At 39.3% G+C, this 19,460-nt stretch overlaps 1 protein-coding gene across 3 annotated transcripts in view; it reads left to right on the top strand.

Moving 5' to 3' along the window:
* LOC124776266 (inositol-3-phosphate synthase 1-A) overlaps nucleotides 1-13,510 on the top strand; it is a 79,492-nt gene extending 65,982 nt beyond the window's left edge. For 2 of the 3 annotated variants that reach the window (XM_047251163.1, XM_047251166.1), the window contains 3 exons: nucleotides 32-264; nucleotides 11,219-11,384; nucleotides 11,968-13,510. In XM_047251163.1, the coding sequence (XP_047107119.1) occupies nucleotides 32-264; nucleotides 11,219-11,377 (392 nt within the window). In that variant the 3' untranslated portion in view covers nucleotides 11,378-11,384; nucleotides 11,968-13,510. The remainder of the gene's footprint in view (nucleotides 1-31; nucleotides 265-11,218; nucleotides 11,385-11,967) is intronic. The other variant, XM_047251164.1, reaches the window with a different exon arrangement.
* The last annotated feature ends 5,950 nt before the right edge of the window (nucleotides 13,511-19,460 follow it).

The following is a 19,460-nucleotide window of genomic DNA, read 5'->3' on the forward strand; positions in this document are numbered from 1 at the left end:
GATGACCATTATATCCATTGACTTGTTCCAGGTGACAGTAAAAGAGCGATGGATGAATATATCTCAGAGATAATGATGGGAGGACATAATACTATAGTAATTCACAATACATGTGAGGATTCTTTACTTGCAAGTCCGATCATACTGGATCTAGTACTTCTCACTGAATTGTGCAGCCGAATCGAATTCAGGTCTCCTGATGAGCTTCACTCTGAATACTCTAATTTCCACCCTGTCCTCTCAGTACTGAGCTACTTATGCAAGGTAAGGGTGTGTGTGTGTGTGTGTGTGTGTGTGTGTGTGTGTGTGTGTGTGTGTAACCTGAACATAGTTCTCATTCTTTTCAGACATTCATCGTCCATTACATTTCTTTTAGACACTATTGGTTGACATCATAACTAATCTATAAAATAAGTATTTTACATTTATTTAATGTTCATTAGCATGTACTATGTACAGATATGCACATTCTTATTTTTGATGAACAACTGTCAAATCTTATGAATTGAATATACAGGATGTAGGCGCAACAATTATTGGTAATGTCACCCATGGATGTTTAAGACACTGCGTAAATCTTTGACACCATTGATAAATACTTGTTCCATGAATCATATTAGTGATAAAAACTATGTTATGGAATGTATTAGACAATGTGTACTATTTGCAGGTTGGAAGACTTATAGCTAGTAATGTCTTCTGTTCTAGCATGCTTTATATACTAGTTTACACCTGAGCATTATCATGCACAGTTTCACAGTGCAATACGTGGTTTAGTCACTGGGTACTTAGGAGCCATAGGATATCTGTCTATGAGAGTAGAAGTGTGTGAGGTTATATGGGTATTCAGTCACATGTGCTGAATGTGCTTTTTGGTTGGAACAAGGGAAATTTAGGGACGTTAATGTTTAGTAGATATGTGCACCATCAGGAGCTGTCATTAACATGACGTAAAGTAACAGTGATGTAATGGTTCCAGTATTGACCAAAACAGTGAATTTAGGAATTATAAACCACTAAACATTCAGAGTGCAATGTTTCGATGTCTTGCTCTATTGTGATATAAAGAATATTGAGAGTGCGGCAGTAACAGTTCCTTTAACATTCATAACCAACAAATCACTATATATTATATAAACGTAAGTGTGGTTTGATCTTGTGCATGGTATAAATCAGCAACCAACCCCTGGAGCCCCATTGGAGCTGTGTGGTGTGGTAACCTTTTATCCATCATCCTTGAAGGAGGTTTTGGCTTGGAAGTGCGGGGTTTGTGTTCAAAGATATGGATATCAAAAAGGGATTGAGAACTGAAGTGGCAGTCACTGGTCAGAATATTCCTTCAAAAATGCTGGGAGAACATCACAGGAAGTTTGAGAATGTTATAGAAAGGTTAAGAGCACAGGACTTGCAAGTGGGTACCTAAGTCTCTTAACAAATGCAAAAAATCTGTACCCCAGAAAAAAGTACACTTGTCTCACAAAAGTAGAGTTTGTGAGAAAGCCATATGAATTTATTTGCAAGTTTTGAGTTATGCTGAACATTTACAGCAATTATTTGTTGTCTAAGTTAGAGATTATGAAGTACTGATGAGGTACCACCTAGCAAATGCTTTGACAGTGGCCAAATTTTTGAAAAAAAAAAAAGTTGTGTATGATTTCTTATGCCTTTCAGGAAAGTATTGTAAGGCTATTTCAAATAATTTGACTGAATATCTGATAGTTTATCATTTTAGTAATTGTTCCAATAATGATAAAAAGCGTGGAAACTTCTCATGCGAGTAAATTTTACTCTGTGCGAATCCTGCTAATCTTAGATATTAGCACAGGAGATGTTTTAGACACATTTGTCCAATCACTATGTTAATTACAGTAAGATCCATAGCAGTGGGGAAAAGAATTGCATCAGAAATACCCTGTAACATGACACCAATGCATACAAACTCAATCTTCGTCTGAAATTTTATGCGTTGTCAACGTAATCCATAAAGATCACTTCAAGAAAGCTACTGTGAAGTATGTTATACTAATATATTCATGTAAAATGATAACTTTGCATTTTGAAAGCAAGACAGTTTGCTTACTTGTCATCCTCTTTCGGAATATAACCTGTAGTGATTGTAACATATTATCTACAATTTGAAAATCTTGAAAGTTCTGTAGTACCCTATTGTTCAGTGTATTTTTGGTGCAATAATGAACCAACTATTGGTAATCTCAGTGTAGATTCGCGAGTGCTTTAGTTTTCTTTGTCATTTCATGCTGCATGCCTAACTCCATATGTGTGGATGCTCCAATTAAGTAAAATTAAACTGTTTGATTTGAGGATATTTGTATAGAATCAGGAAGCCGTACTCTGAGCATAGAAATTATCAGACCATATAGTTGTTTTCCACACATTAGAACATGGAATGGTACAGTTCGTCCATTTCAGCACTGCTAAAACTAATCCATTGACCCCTTGGCCCACTTAGAAACTTAGGCTGTTTATCAAAAGTAGGGAAGGTAGACCAGCAATTAAAATGTCTCATACTGGATCTAATTTTACTGTTTGTGACCTTGCTTTCTAAATGCTAAAGCATATGAGGCTCAGAAAGATAAGTCATTTGCACTTTTCATCTCTCTTTCTAACTAAATCAAATTACCTTTGAATTTTGCTGCTTAATAATCATATATATCACAAGTGTCTGTTCCCAGCTGTTTGAAAGGCAGATAGGAACTTTTAATAAAATTGTCTGCAGATAACAATTTTTAACCTAATTTTGAAATTTGGTTGAACTATTCTGAATGCAAAAATTCATCTTCTTATTGTTCAGATTAGTCTTTAAGAACATGCAGAAATTTTTACGTGCTTCAGTCAAAGGCACAGGTTGGGGAGGAATTAATGTAATTGTTAACAGTAACTAGAACTACTTGTATAAAAAGAAAACTGCTTGTCAGGGAATTATTAAAGTACTGACCATTACTTATCTACAGCAGGTGCAATTCTCTTCACTACTGAAAGAATAACAAAATAGTACTCCCAACTTTCCAAACTATAGGTTGCTTGTTTAGGGAGCAAAGGAGAATTGAGTGGAAGAGGCGTAAATGGGATGGGAGAGGTGCCATGTCGCTCAGACCCCAGGTTAAAAGCGTCTGACGTGCTGGGTAACAATTATCTATCTGTATGAAATAAAATCGTTATAACTTATGAATGGTTTGTGTTAGGACTTTCAAACTGCACGGTTGGCTGTGGGGCACGATGTGAATTAATATGCACATGCATGTGGTTTGGTTTAGCAGTGAAGCTCACTTTCATTGGGATGAGTTCATCAATAACAGAGAACCCACATATCCGAATCAACAAGTCTCTTCACCGTTAACAGGTGACTGTGTGGTGTGCAATGTCCAGTCATAGAGTAGTCAGTGTGATATTCCGTGATGGCACAGTGACTACCAAATGGTACTTGAAGGTTTTGGAAGGTTATTTCATCCCCAATGTCCAAAATGCCCCTGATTCTAGAAGATGTGGTTGATGCAAGATTTAGTTCGACCCCATTGAAGCAGGAGAGTGTTCGATGTCCTGAGGAGCACTTTGGTGACTGCATTCTGGCTCTGGGGTACCCAAAGACCACTGGCATGGGCCTTGATTGGCTGCCATATTCTCTGGGTCAGAACACATCTGACTCCTTTTGGTGGGGTATATTAAAGACAACATGTACAGAAATAACCCCAAAACCATTGCTGAACTGAAAACAGCCAATCATGAGGTCATTGACAGCTTCGATGTTCCGACACTTCAGCAGGTCTCCCTGCAGAATTTCGCTATTCGTCTGCGCCACATCATCGCCAATGATGGCAGGATATTGAACCTGTCATAACCTAAATTCGAATATCTGGAGTGGCATTTACACATTGAATAAATTGTGTGCACACTGTAGTTTGTAACTAATTTAAATTTTCTTTCATATAATTCTATATTTGTCACCCTGTGTTATGCCAGGGAAAGGAGAAAAAGAAAAAAGAGAGCCAAAGATAGTACAATAATAAGCGGTGTACCAGCTTCAGTTCAGATATGATAAGCAACTCGTAGTGAGAACCAGAGATAGATTAAAATGTGAAGGGTACATAAAAAGTGGAAAAAATAATGCACTAAAAACAACTGTGAAAGGAAGGAGATAGGAAGGGAGGTGAATATATAAGTAACATGTTAATCAACAGTGTATGAAAAGACAAATTGCTGCTTACTGTATAGTAGGTGCTTTAAGTTGCAAACTGGCACAATTAAACACTACATACAGCTTTCGACCACAGCCTTCATCAATAAAAGAGATACAAACCATTCATACTCACAAGCAAGCACACCGGATACACACATGGCCACCAACTCCAGCATCTCTGGCCCAAGAAGTACGATGGACATGCGGGCTGAAGAAATACTTGTGCCTGATGATAAACTTGCTCATGAAAATGAAAACTGTGATGAGGAATATTTTGAAAAAGTCGCAGACCATATTTCATCAGTTGAATGTGAGCTATAAGAAGAAAAAAGAAGATAAGTAGACTATCTTTCTTTGGATTGCGGAATTAAAGTTGTTAATATTGCAAGGGCTCATCCCATATGGAAACATATCCCAGTGGGAAGGAGAAATAAAGAAAGGAGGCAGTCAATTTGATAAGCATACAATAATAAATTCCTGGACATATGATTATTTTGTTGAAGCCCAAGACAATGATCAACAAGTGACTACTCGGGATTACAGCAGTAGGCCGTAGCACCAGCACAATAATTTACAGATTTTGAACTTAAACCTGCTGACACCTGAGTTCATAAAGTCAAAAATAAGCATGGAAGTCGTTAATGAAAAATGACAAAGTTTGTTTTAAAAAAAGAGGATTGAAGAAACCTTGACTTATGCAGCCACTTTTTGAACCTAGTCGTTCAGGTTGATACCAAGGATTTTGTTATAAACACTGATCAGACAGGTAAATTATTGCAAAGTATTTAGAGATTCATTTTGCTCTCTTATTTTTACAACTCTCTCACAAAATACTTCAATTTTGATTGTTTTCACTTTCCAGAGCTTGAGTATCAGTTGGTGTACAACAGGACTGTATTGGACAAAGAAAACAAAATTATTTTTGTCAAAAGGCACAACATGAATAAAGTGACACATATGTGTACCATTCAGTGTGCTCTCATCTCTCTGGAAAAGTCCTACATCAAGTATTTGTTTACAAGAAGCAATTGGCAACTTTGGCCCCTAAGTTAAAAAACATTAAATGAATATATTCAAAAGTATCAAAATGTCATAACAACTTCTTCAAAATCTGGGAGGCTAAGAACAGGACTGTATATTGACTTTTTGAACTATTGTTTGAATTCTTACGTGGGAAAAGAACAGTTTGTGTGAATTATTGACCCTTTGGGTGAACAAGCAAAGCTTGAATTATATGACGAAATCTTTCAGGATGACAAGAAATCACCAGCATGTACAACTAAATTGATTCCTCCAAAAGGTACTACTCTTGTAGAACCTTGTAACTTCTAATTTTATAGACAGGTCAAAAAGTCTGATAGAAAATAATAGAGAAATAAATTTCCATAAAGACTGTATGAAAATACAGTCAGTAGTGCATCAGCAGCTTTCATTTCCAATTTTTAATGAGATGATCTGGTCTGCCTGGTACACTTCCAGGCTTTCTGATGAAAGAGAAATTTTCATGAATATTAACAGAGTATGGTTTCCAACAGATCTTTTACGAAAAGGTTGTCCATGTAAACAATCACCTTTCATGAATTATGCAAGATGTCAAAATAGTTTTTGATTTCAATGTTTTTATGATAATTGTCATTGTGGTGCTTGTATGTAAAAAAGACATCAATTACCAGGTGTAGAATGAGGTAGTCATGCAATAATAACTGACAAGAGAGACAGGGTTTTGTGTGGTAGTGTTCTAAACTTCTTGTCCGAAAATTACTTCGAGCAGATAGAGTACTGATTCATGAGGACATTGTCTTACACCATGTAGTAACTAATAGATCAAAACTTTTCTAATCAGTCAATATAGCAGAAGGATTCAGTGTCCAAAAGGCTGTTTTAGCATAAGTGACAACTAGTGTTACAAGAAATATTAAGAAAGGAAAATATTTTTGCTTAGCAAGGGTGACAACAAAGAAATAGCAGAGTATCTAAATTAATGGCAACCAGACCATTTTTAATCAAATCTGAAGATGTTCAAAAAACAAGGGGCAGTTTGCAGTTTGAGGCCCCATACATGTGCAAAATATAAACAATACCTATTTTTGGGCCATGGCAATTATCATTGGGTGTGCTCATAATTTTTAGAATTTTTTTTTTTTCCTTTAATGAAACGTTGCATGGAACTTAACAACTATAGAATGATAACTAGATGTCTGGTAGATTCAATTATTCTTGAAGCCTACGCCATCTTCACAGTTGTACTGTAAATATATTTTAAAATTACATGGACAAATAATGATAAGACCAAGAAATAGAGAAACATTTTACATTGCCTTTCTGAAATTAAACTATTTTTAGCCCAGAAAAACTGTGCTTTCCACAATTATTGTGAAGATATTTCATCAGAAAACATGGGAAATTTCTTAGAGATGGTTCAGTTGATGGTGGGAGATATCCAGTAATGAAAGAGCAACATTTAAAATTTGAAGATGGGTGAAAGAGAAACAAAATGAATTTATTTTTATAGTTGTTGAACTACTAAGGAAAAAAATTATTACTTATATAAAAAAGACAAAGTATTATGGAATAATTTTGGATAGCACTCTGAGTGAAAGCAGAACTGATCAAATGTGCCATATAAGTAGATATGTCCATATAGAAGACCACATTGTGGAAGTGCGAGAATCCTTCTTAGGTTTTCTTTTATGTTGGAAGGGACTGCAGGGGATATGTGAAATGATATTCTAGAGCAGCAGTAGAAGGAAAAAGGGAAAAAAGGCTGGATATTATGTTGTAGCAGGACACAAGGATATGACAAATCTCTTCTCTCTCCAATAACATGCACGGAGAGCCCTGTCAATTCAGCTTGCAATCACTGATTGGCGGGTAATGCATCACAATGAGTGGAGCATCTTCTATGAGAAAAACAGTATTGTGAAGTCACAATTCCAGTTAATTCCACACAAGATAAAGAAGGAAAAATATTTGTGCACCATATTGAAGTATAATTGTTGTACATACATTGAAATGTTACAGCATTGACTATGAATGCACTCCTTCCTCCCTACTTCCTCCCAAGGAGGCTCACAGCTCTTTCACGACTTTGTGGGTAGGACATGACCTATTGTGGCCCTTTCTTCCTCCCCTCTGTCCATCCCTCCTTTTCCTCTGTCCATCCCTCTTTTTCCTCTGTCCATCCCTCCTTTTCCTCTGTCCATCCCTCCTTTTCCTCTGTCCATCCCTCCTTTTCCTCTGTCCATCCCTCCTTTTCCTCTGTCCATCCCTCCTTTTCCTCTGTCCATTCCTCCTTTTCCTCTGTCCATTCCTCCTTTTCCTCTGTCCATTCCTCCTTTTCCTCTGTCCATTCCTCCTTTTCCTCTGTCCATTCCTCCTTTTCCTCTGTCCATTCCTCCTTTTCCTCTGTCCATCCCTCCTTTTCCTCTGTCCATCCCTTTCCCTATGCCCCCTCCTTTCCCTCTACCCCCTTCCTCCTCTCTCTCGATGTCCATGCATACATCGCCCGGGCTATCCACCTGGTTACTGTGATCCCTTATGGTTCTGTTCCTCTTGGTCCTTTTTGAATTTTATTTTATTTTTAATTTTTATTTCCATTGTTTTTTTACCCCTTCCCTCCTTTTTGGGGTTTGACCTCTCCATCTAAAGTTAAGTCTCCATAGTGTGACCCAACAGGGGAAAACAGAGTTACTTAGCATCTTCGTCATGTGGCCTTATCACATCTTCCATCTTTTCCTTGACCTGTTTTTGTTTCAATACTGTAGCCAGTCAGTGGGTGGCAGGGGGAGGGGGGTGTATTGTTATTATTATGTGCTCTTTTGGTTGAGCCCCCTGACAACACAGGGATCACACTTCTGATACCTGAGATGCTACCTCACCATGTATGTCTGAGTAGTTGCTTATCATTCTGGAGCATCATCAACTCCCAGCAATGGCTGCCATGCCAGATTGTACCTGCTGTGGCTGGGTGGTACCCAAGGGAAGAGCCCATTATCGGAATTTATGGTATCAGAGCGGATGCTTTTCATGTGAAACATAGTAAGCTCCAAAAACGTGGCCATTCTTCTGCAGCCCTCTCTCTAGTTTGGAATCGATCCTTTAATGCTGCTTATTGTGACATTGTGGCCTTCTCTTCCCTGCCTACCCACTGAGGGAAGGGCCAGTCTCGCTGCCTTATGGTGAAACCCCCTTTCTGCTACCTGATCTGCACCATGACTGACTAGGATAAAAATTGGACACTCTGAGTAAGATGGAATTGGGTTCCCTGTTGATCAGAACTCCTTCTGCAGCCCGTGATGCATGTGACCATGTTGACAACATCACGATGTCTATTACTCCTCATCAGTCTTTGAATATGGTTCAGTGTCATTTTCCATAGGGACCTCATCCTGCAAGCTGACGAGGAGCAGCAGGGCATTTGTTTTGTTTGATGTGTTCAGAAAGGCCATAAGGACAACCACATTGATACTGGAATTTGAAGGGAGGGGTTTACCACCCGGGAGAAGGTCAAGGTCGTGGTTTATCGGTGTGACATGAAGTCTGTACGTCCCATAACCTGTGAGGTGTTTTCGGTGTCTTTGTTTTGGGGTGATGTCTTTTCACTGTACAGCGGACCCCTGTATGCAGTGAATGTGGACACCCACTCCATGAGGGGAGCACCTGTGTTCTGCCACCCTTGTGCGTTAATTGTCATGACCATCACTCTCCAGAAAACTTCCTGGCAGATTAAAACTGTTTGCCTGACTGAGACCAAACTCAGGACATTTTCCATTTGCGAGTAAATACTATACTGACTGAGCTACCTTCAAGCATGTCTCACTATCCATCCTCACAGCTTTAGATCCACCAGTACCCCATCTCGACCTTCCAAACTCCACAGAAGCTCTTATCTGTCTGCAGGGCACTTGGCTGCGAAAGGCAAAAGTCCTGAGTATGAGTCTCAGTCAAGTATGCAGTTTTAATCTGCCAGAAAGTTTCATATCGGTGCACACTCTGCTATAGAGTGGAAATTTCATTCTGGATCACTCTCCACGCTTGCTGCATTCTCCAGTTTATAAGAAGGAAAAGAAGGGACAGGAGTAAAAGTCCCTTGATCGTTTATCCAACACTGAGGCCCATCAGAAATATGATCATGTGCACCCTGTGTCTAAGACATCTAGCTTTGCTCCTGTTATGTTCTTTTCCCTCTCCTCCTTATCCCCTCTCCTCTCCCACTCCCCTGCGGTTCCCATGCACTCCCCTCCGGGGGCTGCTCACTCCACCTCACTGGAGAAGTATCGTGCTTCTTTGGCATCTGCTGGTAATGGGGGCCCCCTCACACACTGTTTTCAGTTCCCTCCGCTTAAATTACGAGTTGTGTGTTTATGTTGCTGTACTATGGTCCATCCCAGTCCAGAGCTCTACCTCGATGCCCCATGCCTAAGTGCTCCCCAGGTTCTGTTCTTTGGGTCTTATTTTTAACAGCAAGCTTATATATCCACCTTCCAAAGATTGGCTGTTTCCATTATCTCAGTGACCTTTGGTTCCTTGCCCACACGTCTTGGGGCACAGATCATTAAACTCTTCTCCTCCATGTGGACTATGGTTCTTAAGTTTGTGGCTTTGCTGACCCTTCCACACTGCTTCTCTCGGACTTGGTCCACCATCTTGGTATCAGTTTGACCACAGGTGCCTTTTGCACTAACCCTCTTCGATAGTCTTCAGGTTGACCCTGGAAGCCTCTTCTTTCAGTTTGTATGTCCCAGCCCCTGGTTACCTATACCATCGATATCCACTGTTTCCCTACTCACCCCTTCTATTCTAGTCTTTTTGCGGTTTCAAGACATTGCCCATCCACTGCCAGCCTTTAGGTGGGTTTACTTTTTGGGCTCTGCCTTGCTTCTCTCCATTTCGATTTTCGTCTTCCATCTTTGTCCTGTTCTCCATGTTCTCTTCTGAACACCCGCCCTTGGTTAGTTCCTTGACCACAGATTCATACGGATCTCTGCCACGATCCAAAAGCCTCCATTGCTCTGATGGTGTTGCATTGTTTGTTTTGCCCCTTTTACTGAAGTTTTGGGATGCTATTGTTTTTTGCATCATTGTCTCCAAATCTTCAGATTTTGTGTGATATGCCTTCATGTCCTCTGCTGTCACGGAACACCATCTCTGTGGAACTGATTTACTGGGCCCTGTGCTTTGTTAAACGGCCCTACTTCAACGAAGTTCTGTTATGTAAGGACTTGATGAGTGGCCTTTAGACTATAACCTGTCCCCTCGCCCCCCCCCCCCCACCCCCCCACCCCCAATTCCATCTATTGCTTTCTACCATCCATGACTTTTTCGGCAACCTTGGGCATGGTGCTTGTTTGGTTAATTTCCGTTGGATACTCGACTACATGGGCAATGAGTTTGCTGATCATCTTGGCGGCACACTCCCCTGCCTAATAAACTTTGTGCTACTAAGGGGCACCCGCCAGGTGGCATCCTTGCTTCTGCCACTCCTACCAGGAATCTACCATCCTCTGCTGTCTTCGTATCGACCATACTAGATTGACCCACTGCCCCCCCCCCCCCCCCCACCCCCCCCCCCCACCCCCCCCCCCCCCCCCCAGCCAACAAATTAGAAGGTTTAGGATTATATTCTCTAGAAGGCCCATGGATCGTCTGCCAAGAAGTTGCTTAGGTTTTATTTCACAATATTCAAAAGACACAATTAAAAAGGCACAAAACTTTAACAGTGTAAAGATATTGAACAATAAAATAATTTCTTTTAGACCGGAGCATTCTTTGCTGTAAACCTTATCTCTGTTTTATATCAATCACTTATATCCTTCCATTCGAGAATCAGTACAGCACAATACATTTGAGCAGGTAAACAAGTTTTTTGTTAAATGTGTATTCCTCTTGAAGAATTGTTCAAATTGTGTGAAATAAATTAAATATATTTCTGCTTTCATTATGTCTGTATTGTCTTCTTGTGCTTTTTAAAATTTTTTGTTACTAAAATGATTACAGATATAGGTTTCACTTGTTACTTTTCAGGCTCCCTTAGTTCCACCAGGGACACCAGTTGTTAATGCCTTAGCAAAGCAGCGTGCTTGTATTGAAAACATAATGCGTGCCTGTATTGGGCTTCCTCCAGAAAATAATATGCTTTTGGAGCACAAACTTCAGTTTCCGTTATTGGAGAGTACATCATGACATATGGGTAAATGTATTTCATACTAAACTTTAATAGCTGTAATCTCAACGGTGAAAATTTTCCAATTCTTTAGTCAGTGATTATCATCTATCATTCACGTTCTTAGTAATTGAAATTTTAAACTGCACATGATTTTTTGCAGACCACACTTTGTTTTTTAAGAAAGATCATAACGAGTTCTGTTCCCAAAATGAGCATATGCATTCCTCAGTGCATTAAGAAATGAGAGATAGAATAGTGTGCAGTGACATTAGGGAGACAGCTTTTTTTGTGTGTGACATATTGCTGGTGCAAATAAAGTAGGCAAGTTTCTAAGCATGATCATCAATTATGAAAGACCCAGTATTCCAACATTTTGAGTCCTACATAATTTTAATCTTCATGTGTTTTTACGATTGTAACAATATATGAGCTGTTATGATTTTTCAAAGATTTCTTATTATTTGCTTTCTGGTGTCGATAAGTTTATATCCCAAAAACAATGACAGACTGTTTATTAGACAGTGTTTATTATGTCCATTAAACTATTTTGTTGCCGTACCATTACAACTTTTAGAAAAGAGTGCTTGTACTGGTTTTTCATTCACAGGTGGAGCTTCTGGGTGCGTGTACTGAAAATCACTACAGATCAATAACTTTTTGTCAGTAAGCACATATTTCATTATTTAAACAGCCAAACATGATGTTATGCATTTAAAAATTGTGTACTTAACCATATAATTCCTAACAACCAAAAACTTTTTGTGCCATTTCATTTAAGCCACAAACATTTGTAGATAAAGAAATCCACTGTCATATCATGAGATGCATTTATTTTTGTTTGTGACCAGTGTAGATCAAAATATGTAATTGCTATATGTTGTAGAATAATACATGCATTTGATGTTTCTCCATTTGTGTATTATGAAAAAGGATCTCATAGTTACGTAAACTTTATGTGCAAATAGGCTCGTGAAATTGTGTGATGCACTGTATGTATGTTATCAGAATTATTGTAGTGAATCTGAATTCAGTATTACAGTTAGTCATTTAATGTAATATAGGAATGACAATTATTTTAAGTTTTGAATTCCTCTTGTGGCACTTAACTGGTAATATATATGGTGTCCCTCCTAGGAGACCTGAGGCCCAATTTCTTCAGTGTTTTGGCAGATGTTTGCAATTTTGATTTTGCGATGTGTAGTCAGTCATCCTTACAGAAATACTGCTCATCACATCTTTAATGCAACGCTTAGTGTTGACAGAATGCATTGGTTTGTTTCCCTTTAAAAACAAAATTATCTTCAAAGTGAAATTTTGCAGGCATATTCGATACAATGGTCCCAGACTAATCTAATGCTAGATTAGTTTCATTGATACGTGTTGAAAAAAGAATAATAACCAGTACTCCAGTATCAATAGGAAAAACGAAGAATAACCAGTAATCCAGCATCAGCAGCGCCATCTTGTCCCATGCTGACTTAAAGAAATGGCTATTCTTCATGTTTTACTGTCCCTGTTAATACACGTCAATTAAACAACGTTGCACTCAACTAGTTTGGAACCTCCCTATTGAATGGGCATGTAAAATTCCTCGTTAAAAATCATGTTGATTGTAACTTGTGACAAACTGATGCATTCCACTGACATTGGACGTTGCATGAAAGACATCATGGGCAGTGTTTGCTTAGGCAGACTACAGCTATACAGTGCATAAACAGATGGCAAATTTCTGCCAAAACAGTGGAGAAAATGTACCTGGTGGTGATTAGGAGAGAAACCCATTATATTTCATGTTGAATGACGTAATTTCTTAAAAGGGCACAAGAAAAATGTTAAAATATTAAAGAATACAAATGTGTTATGGTGCTATACATTGCATTCCTCCTATTCTGTGCTGCTTATTGGTAAAGTATGGATCATTTTATGATGACTACTGCAGGTCTCATAAGGTGAAACTGGACAGGTGACACATTGGACCAGTAACAGAAGTCTGAAAATGGCCAAAGACATATAGATTATGAATAAATACACAACTGTTCATGTAATCTGTGTAATAGAATTAATAGTTTGTTATAAATGTTTGTAAAGTAGTTGTTACTATTTTTGTGTTGATTTTAATTTTGAATAAATATTTGAAAATTAATGTCCAACTCGCATGTTAATTTTTTTAGTCAAAGCAAGCGGATGGTCTCCTATAGTTTATAGTCCTTCACACAGTAAGCTATCAGTTCCTTTTCCTTGTATTGTTGTGTGAAGTGCTCCACGCTCTCCTTTTACCCATTTCATTTCTTCTTCTGTTGACTGCAAAAGTTCTAAAGGAGAGAAGAGGTCCCCCTACTTCATGTTAGCCAATGAATAGATGACTCTGCTTTCCCTCTTATTTGTGATGAAGCAGTGCTGGTATCACATGAAGAAATAAATCAAATTTTCAAAAAGCACTAGAAACAATTATTGTAACATGTCACATGAGGAACTGGCAAACTGATAGCTTTTTATATGCTTGGGGTGTACTTTGTGCAAAAGGAATGTCCGTAGATGATGATTTGATGTTTCCTTTGTGTGTGTGTGTGTGTGTGTGTGTGTGTGTGTGTGTGTGTGTGTGTGTGTGTGTGTGTGTTTTAGGGGAGGGGGGACTACTTTCACCAAGGATGTTGTGCCAAGGAACAGGTTTCTGAAGCTTCTCATATTTCTCTGTTTTGAGAAAAACTTATCCCAAGCTGACTGCCTGTCAGCCAATAAATTCACTCTTGTATCTTAAATTTGGTGAAATTATTTGTTCTTACTACCCTAGAGAAAATATAACCATAGACAAGCAATAAGTGCCAAGCAATTGCAGGTCCATTCAATTCATGCCGAAAAGATCCCGCAAATGTAGTCTCAATTTCTGGATTCCTGTCGATGTAGCAACATACAGGGTGTATACGTGGACAAGGAAACAAAATTCCCGGATTTCTCCCGTATTTCCCTGTTAAAAATACACTTTCTTCTGGGTGAAAACATACTTTTTCCCTGTTAACTGACAGTATAGTTTCTCTCGGAACTGTATAACTTATCAGTCCTTTGAATGATTATGGTTTTATACACGGGCGTAGAATTTCCCGGCGCTTTAGAAAACTAAACACGGGGGGGGGAAAAAAACACGTTTCGGAAAGATCTTCGATGTGCAGCAACATGTTTTACGAAAGTATAAATTCGAATTGAACCAAAAACCGCATGTTACTTTCCGAGCATTGAAATCGAGATTGCGATGTGCTTTTGTAAGCCAGTCATAGCTCATGTCACGTGATCTCGCCAGTCGATGACAGCGGGTATTCAGAGCTTAGGACACGTGATGTAGTCAGCCAATAGCAACATCACTGGTAAGTAGCGCGCACACACACAAACAGAAAAAGTTAACGGTTTAAAATTAATATACATAGTGTTGCTACACGAAACACAAAGCTTTCACATATAATATTGGTCTGAAAGATTAATAAGTGGCAAGAGAAGCTAAGCTTTCACATGTAATGTTGGTCTTTTATGCACGTATTGCAATTTACGATGTATCACACAAATGTGCCAGTAAAATTTTTAATAACAACATAAATGTCTGATCTTCTGGGCTCAAAATTCATCTAAATGGCTTGTCATCAAAGAGTTTATTTTTAAATGAAAGTCAAACGCTCTGTGATTTAAGAAATTCATCATACATTCTCGCACATGATTCAACTTGCGTAAAAGGAAATTTGCTTTGATGGTAACGCTTTTCAAACCACCATTCGGAATATGTTCCTGCGACGTGTTAGAAATAGGTTCTTTTTTGCAGTTGCCAGAGAGCGCCAGATGACAGGTGTCACCGCGCTTGCGCAACTACGATGCCGTAGGGAGCCCTTATGTTTGTACGTGTAAAACATTAAAAGATCTTACATTATGTCATAAAAGAAACAAGACATCAGAGGATACTCCAAGAGCATCAGAATTTCGTGACCCATACTAAAATGTGCACATTTAAAGTGCACATTCGTATGTCCAGATTCCCAGTGAAGTAGGCCACGACCTGATATTAAGCTTATCAATGTGGTTTTTGGGATGTAAATTTTCTTGTAGTACCAATACTGTGTTACCTCATGTTTGGTTGTTTATTATGGCATAATGCCATACGTGCTAGAAGTTAAAAATGCACACTTGAAATGCAGCGAACAGTGTGTGGAATTAAACACTTCGTTTCAAATATATTGTCTGCCTCAGCGGAAAAGATTAATAAAAGAAAATTTCTTTAACAAATCGGCAAAAATAACTTCATTGTTCTGCAAGGCAATTAATGCTTGACTGTCAGGAAGGTGGAAATAAAATAAAATCTGCAACTAACAACACATTTTAGCCTTCCATAATTATGTGAATGTATTTTAATTCACTGGATAGCTCCCAGCTACAGAAATCTGTTTTGTTTTCATTTGACGTGAGAGCAGTAGATGAAGAGGAAACAGCAAAATCACTAAATGTAAACACGGGTCACGTGGAGACTACCCACTTCCCCACTATAGTTTGGACAGCTCTGCGCATCAGCCCCGGGTCTACGATATACCCGAACCGGGGCAATACCCCGCCATTCCCTCGAGCGTTCGGGATAGGACGTCAAAAACAACTCTTCAGAAAATATGCACTCTTTATTCCCTATCAGATAGCAACTTGCTGCTTTGTGTGACATAAAATTAAATATAGGATGCATAGACCCAGTAAAGACATGAGACAAGCAAGACAATACACATTTATTCAATCCTTAGCTCTAGAGTTTTTTTCTCTGTAATCTTCCTACAGCTTTACATGTCCTACTTCCCTTTTTGCGAAAGTTCGTCAAACATTTTGCTACATGAAAAATCGAAATGTCGCTGTCTAATACTGCAAAAGCTGTTAATACAAATAGGGCCCAAGACTGGTGTGGTTTCCCGATCTGATTATGTCTATTTTGTCACTGTCTGCTAGATGAAACAAACTAAGCCTTTCAAATACTGCAACAATTGAAATATCAAATGCCTATTAGGCCTACTACAAGCAAAGAGCTTTACGTTAGGCAATAGTTTCACACTTTATTCATATGCTCCAGTTTCTCAAGCATGAGATCAAAAAGTAGTAGTACGAAATTTTTATACAAACTTGGAATCGTCATATTGTTCCATAATTTGTGTGATGTCCCGACTTCTTCTCCTTCCTCATTCTAACAAACAGTCTTGTTATCACTAATTCTGTAACTATTCCTGCCAATGTCAAAGCTTATTCACAGGTTAACTTCACTAACTCTGCTAGAATCGCCGGTTTAGTTATCCCGCGATTATTCTCCGGTTAGGCATTTTTACATGTTCGTACAACGTGTTTTCCACGCTTCTTCCAGAATAGAACTTAAAGCGGCTGCTAGCTGGGGACTATGCAACTGGCCCTTACTAGTATAGCGATCTGACCAAAAATTTTCCGTCAAAATTTCATTTTCTTCGGTACACTGAGAAGGTAATATGTGATCTTTCTTACCTGTTATTCATTTATTTCCACTCCCGTAGTCTGAATCTGTGGATTTTGCTAATAATTATAACAACGCTCATCATTCGTAAACCCAATCAACCAGACAATCAGACAGCGGTTGGCATTCAGCCGTTCGGCTTTACTCCAGTCAGCTCGTATAGCTGCTTTTGTCTGTAGGAAAGTTTGTTTCTACATGTGATTAGGATTCCCCTGACAGACACATCATGTACACTATGCATGCATTCACAAATCAACTTACGATTCATTCAGTTAGAACGTGTTCAAAAACCAACAAGGATGCGTTTCAAAGTCATATGAATAATCAATAGACTTATGTGCGCTGGATGCTAATCGCCTCAAGAATATGAATTTCTCGCCCCCTCCCCCTCCTAGATCTGGTCCTGCTGCGCATGCATGAATCTGGCAACTCGGGCGCTCCAGTAAAATTTTTCTCGGTAGCATCTGGCTGCTTGCTGCGACTGCTTACACAGTCAACAGCCACATTTCTGTAGCCAGAAGCGGGAGAAGGTACTACTCAACTGCGCATGCGCTTGATCCTGCTTGTAATTGCTAAAACGAATCTAATGTAAACAGTTGTGACGTCACGCCCATCGGAGGCAATTTGTTGTTACGAAGCATCGCATAGTCTTCTTACAGCCTTGGCTCATTTTGCTGTTGGCAGACGCTTATATGAGCACTGTGTTTGGTTGCTGTATATGGCGCATTTCCTTTGCAATTTAAGTTTTATTTTCGTTTTTTCTCTCGTTCATGTTTTATTGCTGCAGTATTATCTGTAGTAGAGGGATACAGTAATATCCTTTGTTAGAGTATCGGTTCTTACCAGTCAAAATTACAAAAATTTAACTGAAAACAAAAGCAATGAAAAATTCCCGGGTTTTTCCCGCTTTTCTCCCGGATGAAAAAATTCCCAGGTTTTTCCCGGTTGTCCCGGGTCGTATACACCCTGACCATTGTATACTGGCTGTCCCTCTGAAGAGTCGTGAGGTGCATTTTCTCTACATTGTCATGTAAAAGAAGGTGTAATTAGATGAATGATGAACACTAACTTCACTTAACGAAGGTTTATTCAGCACTTGCACATACAAGAGCATGGAGTGAACTGCCTCCAGCCAGAACACATACAGTGTATATATATACAGCTACAGAACATTCTAGTACAATGATTATTTGCATTTGTGGATACTTCTAGAATGTACTGAACTGAATATAGAAATTATTGTACAGTCCAGGTGAGGTTTGAACTCGCGACCCTCCCAGTATCATTTTAGTATCGTAACTGCTACACCACAGTGCTACTCAGCATCTTCTGCGACATTGCTCGCTCCTTAAGAGAACAGCGTCTCGGTGTTATGTCCTCATAGTCTGGGAACGAGTCGTCATTCATGCATACTCCGACTCCCGATGACTGATTCTCGCTCTGACGGTGATCTTCTTAGGACTTATTTTGCTGCTATGCTCTTCATTACCTTTCTGCTTGTTGCCTGTCACTGGAGCTTCGGATTTACCCTGGGTTGCAGGATCCCTATAGGGCTTCATTTGAAGGACGTGGACGGTATCTCTGATCTTTCGTCATCTTGTGTCGGGGTCGAAATCTTCAACTTCATAAGTAACATCAGACAACTGTCTTACAACGTTATAAGGTCCAAAGTAGTGCCAGAGGGTCTTCTCAGAGACACCAACCTTCCGAACAGGAGTGAAGATCCAGATGAGGTCACGAGGCTGGTAGACAACAGGGCGGTGGCTTGCGTCATATCTTCAGCGATAGTTTTCTTGAGCCTGCAGCATGCAGAGTCGAGCTAACTGCTGAGCTTCCTCAGCTCTGGTTAATACCTGGCCGATGTAGTTGTTGTCCACGTCATCCGGCTGTAACGGAAACACAGTGTCCATCGTTGTAGTCGCCTCACGCCCATGCACCAGGAAAAATGGCATAAATCCTGTGGTGTCTTGTTTGGCGGTGTTGTAGGCAAATGTCACGAAAGGTAGCACCTCATCCCAGTTACTCTGTTCAACATTGACAAACATTCAACGGTCTACCCGACGGGAGGCCCTCGTCACACGACATTATTTACTACTGATAGCATGTCGGCCAAGGTCTTATTAAGGGGTTCAGTAAGCACGTTAATTTGCGCATGGTAGGCAGTCGTCATGTGATGAGTAATGTTGCACCGATGATTTATCTCTATTACAAGATTCGATTGAAAAACTGTCTCTCAATTCGTAATTAATGAACTTGGGGCACCGTGTTTTAATACAATGTCTTCCATGATGAATTTGGCTACTTTGGATGCTTTGGCGATTTTCACAGCTTTTATAATGACATAGTGTGTCAGATAATCTGTGCAAACAATAATCCATCTATTGCCACTAGCAGATGTCCTGGTGGTTTCTGAGGAACTGCCTTTCTCCTCTGGCAGTCTCGGCAGTGTGACACGTAGTGACAGACACTCCTAAATAAAATTGGCCTGAAAAATCTCTTGCAGATTCTATTGTATGTCTTAATAAATCCTAAATGTTCGGCCTCAGGTGTCTCATGGAATTTCTGTAGAGCATCTAGGCGCATTTGTTTAAGAATCACTGGTAACAACG

The sequence above is a fragment of the Schistocerca piceifrons genome, chromosome 2 (assembly GCF_021461385.2).
Source record: "Schistocerca piceifrons isolate TAMUIC-IGC-003096 chromosome 2, iqSchPice1.1, whole genome shotgun sequence".
Classification (NCBI taxonomy): Eukaryota; Metazoa; Arthropoda; class Insecta; order Orthoptera; family Acrididae; genus Schistocerca; species Schistocerca piceifrons.